The sequence below is a fragment of the Zeus faber genome (genome assembly GCF_960531495.2).
Source record: "Zeus faber genome assembly, chromosome: 13".
Lineage (NCBI taxonomy): Eukaryota > Metazoa > Chordata > Actinopteri > Zeiformes > Zeidae > Zeus > Zeus faber.
In genome coordinates, this window is record NC_137198.1 from 25,236,080 (window position 1) to 25,249,895 (window position 13,816).

At 40.2% G+C, this 13,816-nt stretch overlaps 1 protein-coding gene across 1 annotated transcript in view; it reads left to right on the forward strand.

Moving 5' to 3' along the window:
* LOC307238920 (ALK tyrosine kinase receptor-like) overlaps positions 1-13,816 on the forward strand; it is a gene marked incomplete at both ends in the record, with an annotated part of 114,875 nt that overhangs the window by 42,772 nt on the left and 58,287 nt on the right. The window contains one exon of the mRNA XM_080012074.1: positions 9,531-9,625. Within this exon, the coding sequence (XP_079868200.1) occupies positions 9,531-9,625 (95 nt within the window). The remainder of the gene's footprint in view (positions 1-9,530; positions 9,626-13,816) is intronic.

Below are 13,816 nucleotides of genomic sequence, written 5' to 3' on the forward strand. Positions count from 1 at the left end.
GCATTTCAGGCCTGGCTAATCCCCCTCCAAGAGTTCATTAAACGATCACATCCTCTGCCCCGGTTAGGGTAAGGTTTAGGTTGAAGGTCACCTGCAGGTGTACTGACGTGTCTCACCCATGATAACTTCACAAGGAATCCTGACTCTACGGCGTTACGTTATTAAACATGCACTGTGGAATACTTGTTTTTAATTGGCAGATACTGGCCCGTTGTCTCGGGCCACAACTTCTTCAGTGTCCCCGGTGTCCCTCGTTTCACGCCGCTTACATGCTAATAATAACACTTGCTGGCTTCAACTTCATAGTTGATTCTAGCAGGTAATGAAGAAGAACGTTATCATTGCATTTGAAGATGCAATGATAAATTGCATTTGTGAAATACAAAAATAGTAAGCTATGGTCTTGTGCATGTTTCTAAGCATAAGCTAAGGCGCTAAAGTTCAGCCTTTTCCGACAGCGCTGCCACGCTAGCCATACTAGTTATAAAACCAGTTGAAACACTAAGTATCCTAGTTGTACAATGAGGCATACTAGTATAAAACTAAGCATATCAGTTGTAAAACTAGGTATACTAGTATAAATCTAAGCTTACTAGTGGTAAAACTAGGTATAGTAGTATAAAACTAGGCATACTAGTATAAAACTAAGCATACTAGTGTAAAACTAGGTATACTAGTGTAAAGCTAAGCATACTAGTTGTAAAACTAGGTATACGAGTATAAAACATGGCATACTAGTAGAAAACTAGGCACACTAATTCTAAAGCTAACATAGTAGTATAAAACAAGGCATTTTAGTTATAGGTATACTGGTTATAAAAAGGCTTACTAGTATAAAACTAAGCATATTAGTTGTAAAACTAGGCATATTAGTAAAGTATAAAACTAAACATACTAGTTGCAAAACTAGGCATACTAGTACAGTATAAAACTAAGCATAATAGTTGTAAAACTAGGTATGCTAGTATAAAACGATGTGTACTGGTTATAAAACTAGGCTTACTAGTATAGAAATGTGTAAACTAGTACAAAACTATTGGTATACTAGCACAAAACTACTACAGTAGGGGCCAATTGAAGAAGGCTGTCCCAGCCGAAGGTCTTTCGGCCTACAGCCGAATGGCAACCAGCTTCCAGTCAGTTTCCAGCCAGTTCAATTACCAGGCGGCTCCCAACTGGATTAAAATAAAGCAGCATTTAAAACACAATTTAAAGAGTATTCAAACAGTATTTAAGACAGTATTTAAAAAATATAAAATGCTAATTAGTATTGTTGTATAAATAATATAAAAGTATTTACCTAAATACAGAGAATAATGACAGTGAGTGTGCTTGATAGTGGACATCTTAAATAGTCATGGGCCACAACAATAAAGTGTCATACTGAATGGCAAGATAGACAGTGTTGTAAGACAAACACTGCAATGTACTACAAAGAGGTAAGACATAACATGTATGCAATGCAATACTTGATACATTTAAGTGACTAGTGGTAGATGATGTAAGCAGCAGGTTTCCTTCTTTTTAAAGTGGCCAAGTGTGTGGGTTAAAAGGTTCTAGTCTTTGGCCTTTTGATTTGAAAATTTGAACTATCAAATTTTATTTTACTTAAAATAATTGTGAAATATCACAACAAATATCAGTATTTGAGCCTCTCTCTCTAGGAAACAGTCCCCATTAGCCCCCCCATTTAATAGGTTGATTTTCCAAATTCCCCAAAAAAACATTGGCACAATAAAATATAAAAAACAAATAAATAAAAGGCAATAGAATAAAATCAACACCAGGATGTAATAATAATTTTTACGAATGTAAAAGAGAGAAAGAGACTAAACAGTGTATGGATCCTTCCGAACGCTCAAGATTGTTTTACTGTTGACCCAGTAAACTCCATGGTTTAAACTCCATGGTTTACTTTACGGATTAGTTGCCAACTATTAAATAAATCGCTAACTGTTAATTAAGAATTTTTAAGAAGTCCTGGATGATAGTAAACTCAATATTTGCTTCCCCCTCTACAGAGGGGGTACCTTTTGACTTTTATTTCCCCACATCATTTGAAAGTGAAGAATCGGAGCTTCAAAACAAGGTGTCACTTGTGCAAATGAAGCAAATATTTTTAAAACTATGACTTGTTAATGATGAGGGTGCAGCAAACTGTGTCTAAGATAATCACCCTCAAAGTTTCCCCAACACTTGGACCCATTCAGCCAGCTCCCAGAATGCCAATTGAGATGCTCACAGGTGTTCTTGGAGTCCTTGATCATGGGGTTGTAGACCTCGCACTCAGAATCGCTTCTTGGAGAAACTTCTTCCATTGTAACCCCAACGGGTGTATCGTCGGTCTCCTCCGGTGGTTCTTGAAAATATTCTGTTTCATCGTCAGATTCGCTGATTGGGTTACATATGTATTATAGAATTATGTATATATATATATATATATATATATGTGTGTGTGTATTTATATGATTATATAACAGGGTTTATATATATATTTATATATATATATATATATACATATATATATATTATAATGTATTATAAAATATGTGTATTATATATTTATGTTTTATACATATATATAAAACATTATGATATAATACATATATTATAAAATATATTAATTGTATATATATATATGTATGTATATATATATATATATATATATATATATATATATATATATATAATATATTTAGATATATTTATATATATAATGTATATATTTTATAATATATGTATTATATCATAATGTTTTATATATATGTATAAAACATAAATATATAATACATATATTTTATAATACATTATAATATATATATATAAACCCTGTTATATTATCATAGATGACAGAGGCGTGGCGATTTATCCAAATAAAATTAAGTTATACAGAAAATATCTATTTCAATGTGTGAGGTGCGGTTCCCCGGTCCGCTTGAACAGCTTTTAGAAATAAACTTTAATTGTCTGAGCCACTCAGTGCTGCCGGTTGCAGATCAGATAGAATGGGTTTGATGAGTGAATAGATCCGCAGCAAGATAAAGCATTGCAACTGCTTTTGGCCTTGGGGCGTTCCCAGGCACCGGCGCGTGGATTACATCATCGAGGGGGATATCATTACAGGCAAGATCCAAGCAGGGACACGACAGGGACCAGGAGTGTGTCAGCCAAGCCCCAGCCACGGATCTGGCTGGGCCCTGTCATTGTTCCAGCTGCCCTCTAGAAGTGGCTCCTACTGTAGCCGTACCCTGTCGAGTGGTTAATTTGCGATGATGACCAGCTGGCTCCACAGATATATTGGAATAGCGGATGGGGACTAGTATGACTGGTTGCCAAGCACATGGCGTAGATGCTCATACTCCATGCTCCCACTTATTTTATAATAGTTTACTCTACTTAGCCCAACTTTTATCATTCCACCCATTTTATCATTGAATCAAATAGTATTTCTACTGACCAACCTTCATCGGAAATAGCTTTCAAATCCAACAGAGACTTAGGAAGGGACGATGTCACGAAAGACAGTATACCTGCTAGGGGTGCCGACATGGACGCCATAGCTACTATGCTAGAGGAACACAGAGCAGCCCTGTCATCTGAATTCAGAGCTGCATTCTCGACCCTCGAGACGAAGCTGGACACAATCCACTCTAAAGTAGAAGACCAAGAGCAGCAAATCCTATCCTTTGCATCAAAAGCCAACACAGTCAGCGAATGCATTAAGGACTTAGAGGCGACCTGCTCAGCGCTAGCCAAAGACAATTATAACCTGAAGGCTAAGGCTGTAGACCTGGAAGTTGAAGCCGAAGGAATAATATACTTATCATAAGCATACATTAGTCGATCGAAGGTCCCCGGCCATCAGAATTATTTTCTGAGCTCCTGGTTGAGGTCCTGGGTAAACAGCTGCTCTCCTTGCCTCCAGAGTTAGACCGTGCTCATCGAGCCCTCTCGTCCAAGCCGAAACCCGGGAAGAAGCCCAGATCAGTTGTTCACTGCAGCCGTAAGTTCCAGATCCGGGATCGAGTGAAACGCGAATCCCGCAAGATGAGAGGGAAACTACAATACCGAGGCACTCCAATACACATATTTGAGGACTACAGCCCCGACGTCCTAGAGCAGTGGAACAAATACTGGGACGTTATGAGATAGCTTTATAACCTCGGTCTTAAAAGTGTTCTTCACTACCCAGGTTGTTTGTCACGATCGAGAATGGAAGTAAGAAACGGCTGTTCAGTCCCCAGGAGGCCTGCGAGCTTATGTCTACGTCCAGTTCTATGACTGTTTGCAGGCTATTTTTCCCACGTAATGTAAATGTTTACCAGAAAGTTTGTTGCTAATGCTGCCTGCGTTTATCAGGGAGCCTTCCACTAAGCATTGTGTTCATCTGTAAACGTTGGCTTTAGCAAACTCTCATTTCATTATTATAGTAGTTGTATCGTAGTATGCCTAGTATTAAGTTGTTTACACCATTTGGTTTTGAAGAGACCAGTAGTGCCTCGCTGTTAAGTGTTTTCCCTAGCCTTGTGTCAATGCAGGCTAATCATTTTATTATTATTCGTATCGATATCAATGGTTTCTCTTCCTCTTCTCTTACAACCATTTTTTAATTCACCACAGTTCATCTTACTGGGAAGCTAGTTGCTATAACTCAATAATGTGGTGAAGGTTGTACCTGATAATGCCAGTGTTAAATACTGTTCAATGATGTTATTGGCTCTTGTAGTTTTTGGACAGCCTCGCATTTCTGTGGGTTGCAAGTGGTAGCTACATTTGTGGTAGCTACCCAGCTGGGGGGATGGGCAGAGGTTTTCTTAGGGGCTTTAGATTAATTTTTCTTATTACAACACATAATACATCTGCATCTCAAGTGCATGGGAAAGGTTATAAGTTTGTGAGCTGGAACGTGAGAGGATTGGACCATGTCATGAAGAGGGCCAAAGTATTTGCTCACCTGAAATCTTCATTGGCGGACATAATGTTTTTAAAGAAACACACTTAAAGCATGATGCAAAAAGGAGACTCAAGGTTAGCTGGGTTGACCAATCATATCAATCAACGTTTAGCGTGGGGGGGGGTGGCAATTTTGATTCGGAAAAATGTTCTTTTCACCCGCTCTTCCACAATCAGCGATCCCAATGGTAGTTTCCTTATAGTTGCTGGCATTTTAAATTCCGTACCTAAAACCTTAGTGAACTTGTATGCCCCCAACTTTGATGTCCCTTCTTTCTTCCAGAAGGCCTTTAATGAAGTCTCCAATATCTTGAGATGAACGTTCTAATTGGGGGAGACTTTCACTTTATCCTAGACCCTCGTTTAGATAAGTAGTCTTTGAAAACTCTCCAACAATCCCACTCCAGCACCCATCTGAATACGTTGATAGACAACCCAATTTAAGTAGATATATGGAGACTTACTCATCTTACCGATAGAGATTTGTCCTTCTTCTCTCCAGTCCATAAGTCTTATTCACGCATTGATTACTTCTTACGAGACTCTAAACTGTTATCATCTGTCAAAACGGTATCCGATCCCATTATCATATCTTCAGGGATCTAGGAAGTGTAGGATCTATCAGATCCTACAATTTTATACGATGAGAAATTCACTACGTTATTGCAAGAATAGTTTTCCTTCTTTATCATTGAGAATGACACCGTTGATGTTAATGAGTCCATTTTATTGGAATCTCTAAAGGCGGTGATCAGAGGTCACATCATAGCTTTTGCCTCTAATAAAAGGAAAAGGGAGAGTAGTAGACTCAAAGATATTGAACAAGACCGTTCAACTCAACAACAGTTTTTTAAGAATAATCCTGATGATGCTACTCTTGAGTCAATTACTGACTTAAAACATGAATACAATACTATCTTGTCAGAAAAAGAAAGCTCATTCTTGCTAAGACACAACAAAAATATTTTGGTGGGGTGATAAACCCCATAGCTTACTCCCAAGGCAGCTGCGACACACACAAGCCACTCGTGCCATCCATAAAATAAGGGATAGAAAAGGTAAATCTATAACAGATCCGGTTAAGATAAATATATGTTTGGCAGAATTCTATGAGGAGTTATACCAATTCAAATGTAAAACAACTGGTCCCCAGATATTGAACCAATTCCTAGACGACAGCCTACTTCCCACACTTGACGGAGAAGCAACAAATGTAATAGATTCTGATATAACGTTGGATGAGATTAAAACTGTTATTTCTCAATTTTCAAATAACAAAGCCCCCGGCCCCGATGGGTTCGTCAGTGAATTCTATAAAACATACTTACCAAATCTTGCCCCATTACTACTACGCATGCTTAACCATTCAAAAGAAACCTCAGTGCTACCCCAAACACTTTACAAAGCAAACATTGCTCTTTGGAAATGTCATCATACCGTCCAATATCGCTTCCCCAAATGGAAATGAAAATATTGAGCCAAGTGTTGGCAAATAGATTAAGCAAATACATAGCTAATTTAATACATCCCAACCAAACTGGTTTTGTCCCGGGCCGACACACTTCAATTTACGCCGCCTCTTCAACATCATGTATCATAAACATACAGAAGAGTCTGTGGTAATTCCCTTGGATGCCGAAAAGGCTTTCGACTACAGTGAATGGAATTATATGTTGACCACCTGAAAATACTTTGGTTTTGGTAAGGGGTTTATTGACTGGATTGATATCATATATTTCCACCCTCAAGCATCAATTACTACTAACTGTGAGGTTTGGCAGCGCCAAGGGTGCTCCTGCTCTACATACCTCTTTAATCTAGCTATTGAGGTTCTAGCCAGTCAAGTTAGAGCAAGTCAGGAGATTGCCCCAATTCGCATCCACAACACGATTATCAATCTGTCTCTATTCGCAAATGATATCACAATATTTTTTTCGCACCCTAAAACATCCATCCCACCATTATTACGCTTAATCGATACTTTGGAAGCTTTTTCAGGCTACAAGATAAATTGGGAGAAGAGCGAAATGAGGCCCATATCAGACAAAGTAGACCTAGGCTTTCTACAAACCACTCCCTTTAAAATTTCAAATGACCAATTCGTCCAAACGTTAGGCATAATCGCCACAAGACAGCATGGAAAACTCTTGAAAAGCAACTGTGAAAACAGAATATTTAATTTTGAAATACATTGCCCATCTCAATGATTGGTCGCATTAATGCCATAAAGATGGTTACCTTCCCTAGATTTTTATACATTTTTCAATCCATCCCTGTTTTTATTCCTCTTTACTATTTTAAGAAGTTGGACTCCATCATATCATCTTTTATCTGGAACAACAAAACGGTCAGAATATCGAAAGAACATCTATGTAAATACCAAAAGAAGGTGTCTTCAGTTTACCGCAATTTAAACTCTACTACTGGACAGCCAATGTGAATGCTCTAACCTTTTGGCGTGGCTGTCTGCCGGCAGACCACTCTCACGAGAGAAGACCCTCATGGCTTCTAATTGAAGTGACCACATGCAATCGTACTTCCCTACTTGCACTACTTAATAATCCAGTCAAGACAAAGATTCCAACCTATATAAACAACCCAACTATTCTTCACTCCTAAAAGATATGGAAACAAATCCAGTCTTTCCTTAAGCTGTCTAATGTATACTTAGACAGCCCAATCTGCCACAACCGCGCCTTTTCTCCTGCCTTGGTTGACCCGATCGTCTCCATCTGCAAGGGCAGAAATATTGCCACGATTAGGGACATGTATGTTGAGGGGTACTTTGCTTCTTTCCAACTGCTACTGACCTATGATCTGCCCGGCATCACATTTTTATAGGTACCTTCATATTAGGAACTATATTAGCACCCATATACCACATTTTGAACATATGCCCAAGCATAATACACTAGACAGCGTCCTTCGTCATGTACATGGCCTTAAGGGATCAGTCTCTTCTCTGTACGATACTCTACAGGCTAGTGTAGTAATCTCTGACCTTAAACTGAAAACCAACTAGGAATAGGAACTCAATACTGAAATCTCTGAAGATGTCTGGGAGGCAATTCTTAATAGAATACACCACAGTTCTATAAATTCCAGGCACTCCTTAGTACAATTCAAGGGAGTACACAGACTCCATTATTCAAAGTCCAGGCTTTCCTGTGTGCGACAAGTGTAAACAAGAGGCTGGAACTCTCACCCACCAGTTCTGGTCCTGCCCAAAGTTAAATTCCTTTTGGGCTCTTATATTCGGCTACATATCAAAGTCGTTTAATAAAACTATCGATCCAGACCCATTACTTGCTATCTTTGGATCAGTGGCAGTCAATCCTTCCATTAACAAAAACGAGGGGCAAGCCATCTCCCGCTGTTGGCCAATCGCCTTAACTTACAACAGTGGAAGTCGGAGACTAGCCCACTATCCCAGCAGTGGCTCAGAGATCCAGGGACTGTACTCCACTTGGAGAGACTTCTCCATAAGTCTACCAACAGAGATAAAATCTTCCTGAAAACATGGCAACCTCTATTTGACGGTTGCCAGTGATAAAGCTTGCGCTTAGCTTGAGTCCCCATGCACTTGAACACATAATATACAAGATTCTATTTTATTTTACCCCAATTTATTACATTACATTTACATTTAGTCATTTAGCAGACGCTTTTTTTCAAAGCGACTTACAAGGGAGAATAACATTCAAGCTACAACACTCTGTATTCTATGAATACAGATACATAGAATACACTCTGTATTCTATGTCAACGTTTCAATGTTATGCTGGCGCTGGTGTTATTAATATTACTTTTATTGTTACTATTATTTTGTTTGTAGTGGCCTTTTTCTTTTTTTTTTGTTGTTTTCTTGTTTGTTTTTATCTTTTGCACGGTGGGGGCTGGTGGGATTGGATGGAGGTTGGGGTGTGCTGTTTTTTAAAGAAAATTAAAAACATGGAAGGTAAAATACTGCATCACTTGTAATACTGTCTGTCTTGCATTGTTCTTCCAATAAAATAAATATATATAAAGAAAAAATAAGTGGATGGAGTCCGTAGCCTGAAAAGGTTTTTGTCACTGGTCCTCACCCAGCACACATGTATATTTCCATTTCCAACACCACTCACAATGGAGGAAAGATGGTAATGAAAAAAACTTTCGGTGTAGCATTCGCCACACGCCTATAGACTTTGATGTAGTTACTGCCGCTGCAGTGATGTTTTACAGGAGAACCACGGTTTGAAAATGAAAAGTGAAGACGCCCCCCTTACGGTTGTGTGTTCACACACACACCCCCATCGCACGTATACATTATGTATAATATCTGACTTTCACTTCCCATTTGGCATTAAGCCTTCCCCTAAGCCTGAAAATGTTGCCCCTTATCCCTGTGAAATCAGCATCGTCACCCATTCTATCTTTTCCAATTCCGTTTTAAATGGTGTCATACATCAGGGCGACATTAGAGATTAGGAGGCGGGGGCAGGAAATAAGGGAATGTGATCAGCGATTGAAAGCAGTGGTGGTGAAGTTGTGAGAAAATCTAAATGAAGATAGAAATTCTCGGTCTCTCTGCTCAGGTTCTGGCTGCAGTTCAGCACGGAGGACGGACCTGGACCCGGTTCAGCCATCTCCCTGGACAACATCTCCTTCAGCTTGGATTGCTTCCTGGCCTGTGAGTACAGCTGTAATAACACAGTCAGATCCAGATTTGTAATACAGGTACTCTTCACTTAACGATGGAGTTCCGTTCCGACAACCAGGTCATTAAGTGAATTGGTCGACAAGCAAGGACCTGTGTTATTTCACGGTAAGGGGGCGTGGCCATTGCGAACACTAGTGTAGTGAATACTGACAGACTGCAGGAACAAGACTGAGAACAGTGATGCGCGATGAGATGCTTGACGCTGAGACGCCGCGCAGCGAGCGCACAATACAGACTGTTCAGAGCGCTGGTTGTGAGTCCGAACGGTCGTTCACAGGTAGGTCGTTAAGTGAGGAGTACCTGTTAAAATATATGGTTTCACCATCATTTTTCCTCTGATTTCATTAAGCAATTGTTTGAATATGGAAATGTGCGAATAAATGAAAAATCAGTTCACTTCCACTTCAAGTTCCGCCTTAAAAAAACAAACACAAGGTAAGATAAAAATCCAATTTAAAGTATTATCTTATCTTATTTTAAGTTGATTTTTTGGGCTATTTCAGGAGATAAGATTTGACCGAGTTTATTTGGCGTTTCGTTATCTTTTCAGTTTCATTGTGGTGCATGGTTTATTCAGCCATAATTCATATAGATATTTTTTCACATTGTATGTTAGACACAATGCCCAAAACATAGTCCAGGATCACTATTTGAAAAAAATATATACTTGAAGTTGAATTAACTTCAGATTTTTAATGAAAAATAGATAGATAGACAGATAGACAGTGTCACAACAACATCATCATTAATGCGATGGTGCGGGATTAGCCGACACCAACTCGGGACTAGTGTCCCTCATCGGGAGATAACCCACTGGAGCACGGTGCCAACAGTCCCAGGGGGGAATCGAACCCAGGACCTTCTTGCTGTGAAACAACAGTGCAATGCTAAAATTGAAATATACAGTCATGCTCAAAAATAAACCTAACAATAAACAAAAACCTAAGAATTATCAATGGACAGTTAAAAATTGGCAATACATAATGACCCCCATAATAATATAATATATTATAACATAATAATTAATAGCAACGAAACCAATTAAAAAAAGAAACCCAAAAAAAGAAACGGGAAAAAAATATAGAACAAACCTAAAAATCCACTAGAAGACAGAATAACAAATTGCAATTTACAATAAACGTAACAAAAAAAAAAATAGTATGAAACGCTGTTAGCGTACAGACCAAATTTTCCAAATATATCCCACATATATCACCCTCCCAACTTCTCCGAACCACATTTTATCTTTGACTAACTTTATCACATGCTCTGAAATGTCAGAACAATATATATATATATATATATATATATATATATATATATATATATATATATACTTTTTTATCCCTGGTGGGGTGATGGATGCCACCCTTATCTTGGCTGTTGCTCTACTACTCTCCGAAAAAGGTCGAGTCTCATCCCACCTTGTTTTCTCGCGTTATAATTGAGATGGTTTATCGGCATAGAAGCAGCAACTGGCAACCAACTACAACACACACACACACACACACACACACACACACACACATACACACACACACACACACACACATGCACACACTTGAACTGTGATGAGAATAGTAACGTCTGGGGTGGGTACATGGCAGAGATCGGGAGCAGATGTGGCCATTAAAAGAAAACGAATTTGTGTTTAATCGACTAAACCCCAATTTACTTGGCTAGCCCCGAAATTAGATTCTTGGAAGAGAGAACTCTGCGGGGCCGGGGAAATCTTAGGGAGATGCAACCCCCCCCCCCCCCCCCACACACACACACACACACACACTCATAGATACACTTCAACTACATCTGGCTTCATCTCCTGACTTTGTGATGCACAAAAGGGAGTTGGTTTTTTGTCCACATTAGTTCAACTTTATTGGGCTTGGCAGGGGTAAACATTTGCATTCAAAGTGAGCCGCTACACCTTAACATAACTGTTATGGCGACAATTTATTATTGGTAATGAACTATGGATGCAGAGACTCTCGGACGCTACGACAGGGCTGAACCACAGAGCTGCTGAAACCATTCACACCAGCCAGTTTTGTGTCAAAACGATATACAACCGATGCAGCGGCGGGCATTGCCTCTAATCTGTTTCTGCCTTGGCTACGGTCCTTAAAAGAAAGAAGAAGTGAAGAACTCGATCCTATTGCCCTGACTGTAAATTGCAATCAGATAGCCGGGCACGTATCAGCAGAAAAATGATAACAAAATATGAGGAACTTCGGGCACGGCTGCCACAGCTTGGCCCTGGCTCCGTTTCAACTGAGGGCTTATTGGATCAGAGGTGCTTTATTTGAAGAGAATGACATTTTCCAGGAGATATTTGCACACCAATTTGTGTTTTATGTCCTCGCTGTGCAAGTGGTGTTGCGACACTTCGGCGACCATCCATCTCAAGCTCCGCTCTCTCTCTCTTGCTCCTCTCCAAGATGGGCCGAGCCCTTATTCTAAGCCAGGTATCGTTTTTCCGAAAGCCACCCTTGACACCTGATAGTTTATCACGCTTATCAATCAGGGCCGGTTGATGTAGGGATGCCAGAGCCAAGATGCCCGGGAGGGGGAGGCTTCCTTTCCATGAGTGATCAGCCCGTGCGATTAGCATGATGGATCCCGCGGCATTATGACACCAGCCCTGTAATACGGCGTGCGAGTGCGAGAATGCGCTGGCAACCTATTACACGGCGTGTCGGAGCCGTTCGCAACAATTTATTTTCCGCTTTGAAAATGACGTACGGTCCATGAAATCATCGGACTCCATCACGCACCCCATCGTCCTTCAACCGTGGCATCTGCAGGCTGCCAGCGGCGGAAGACCGTTTCATTATTCTAACTCTACGGTCAAAATGCGGGACGTTGTCATTGAATTAACTGGATACATTTCTGCGAAGGGTAGTGTCGGTACTAGGCCATTTCGTGGCCAACTGCACTTGCTCCCTTTTTGATAGCATCCCCTTCAACATTGGCCACGGCCTTCCATGGCAAGACCATATTCTTCAGTCATTAAGAGTCAACCCCTGCGATCGGCAACAGAATCTTTGAAATCGACTGACTATCGAGAGAATTGACTATCGGTCCAGTAGTAGTTCAATGGCTCAATCAAGACCGCAATTTATAAATTTTAAACATTATTGTCCCAAAAGATGAAAAAAATTTGGTGTTTTCCTTTAACAAAAACCCCCAGGACCATTTTTAGCCATTACCAAACTTTGACCCTTTGACCCTTTGACCCGTTGACTAGCCACTGGGTCGATTCAATGTGTAGCTATTGCCAAAAACAGTCATTTAGGAGGGAATAATTGCGGATCAATTTTATACATTCTCATACCAATCACTCGGGCTGACTCCCAATGACTGAAAATAAGGTTTAGGGTAAAAAATAACAGAGCTCTGCTTTTGCAAAAATGGCCAAGGGGCGTCTTTAGCGATTCCCAAACTTTGACGCTTTGGCTGTGCTTCCACTGCAACCGCTGTGATAGTCAATTCCAGGAGTAGCCGTTGCCAAGAAACATCATTGAGGAGGGGATAAATACATTCCTTGGGCAATATGGAAAATTCAAACCAACAGACTAAAACAAAAAACAGATTGCTCTAAATGCCCACTTCATCCCCTTTGGGTAGATTTTGCGTTTATCACAGTGTCCACGGTTTCTTTGGCAGCCAACCGGGTGTCATCTGGCAAACCTCCTACACGGTCTCTTCCATATGAAATCAACTCCCAGGCCTGGTTTTGCATTCTGAAGGCGTAGCGGATACGGGAGCACGTGATCCAAATGCGGCCGCATTGCGTCAGCCGCTTGCGTTAGTGGCACACGCTCCGCCGGCACGTTGTGTAACCCCCGCTTTCAAGCTTCAATGAAATCTGCCTCATGTTTGTAAAATGTCACATGCGAATTGTATCGCGGTCTTAACAAGCATGGATGCATCTTAAAGATAGAAGGAAAATTAAATTACGCCAGTGGTAGACTTCAAACAGATTAAGTTATTTTCCGTCTATATATAGGATGATGATGCCTGAACACCGTGTGAGCATCAGTTTGTGAGTGTGTGTGTGTGTGTGTGTGTGTGTGTGTGTGTGTGTGTGTGTGTTTGTGTGTGTGTGTGTGTGTGTGTGTGTGTGTGTGTGTGTCTATTTGGATGGGGAAAAAAAGGTAC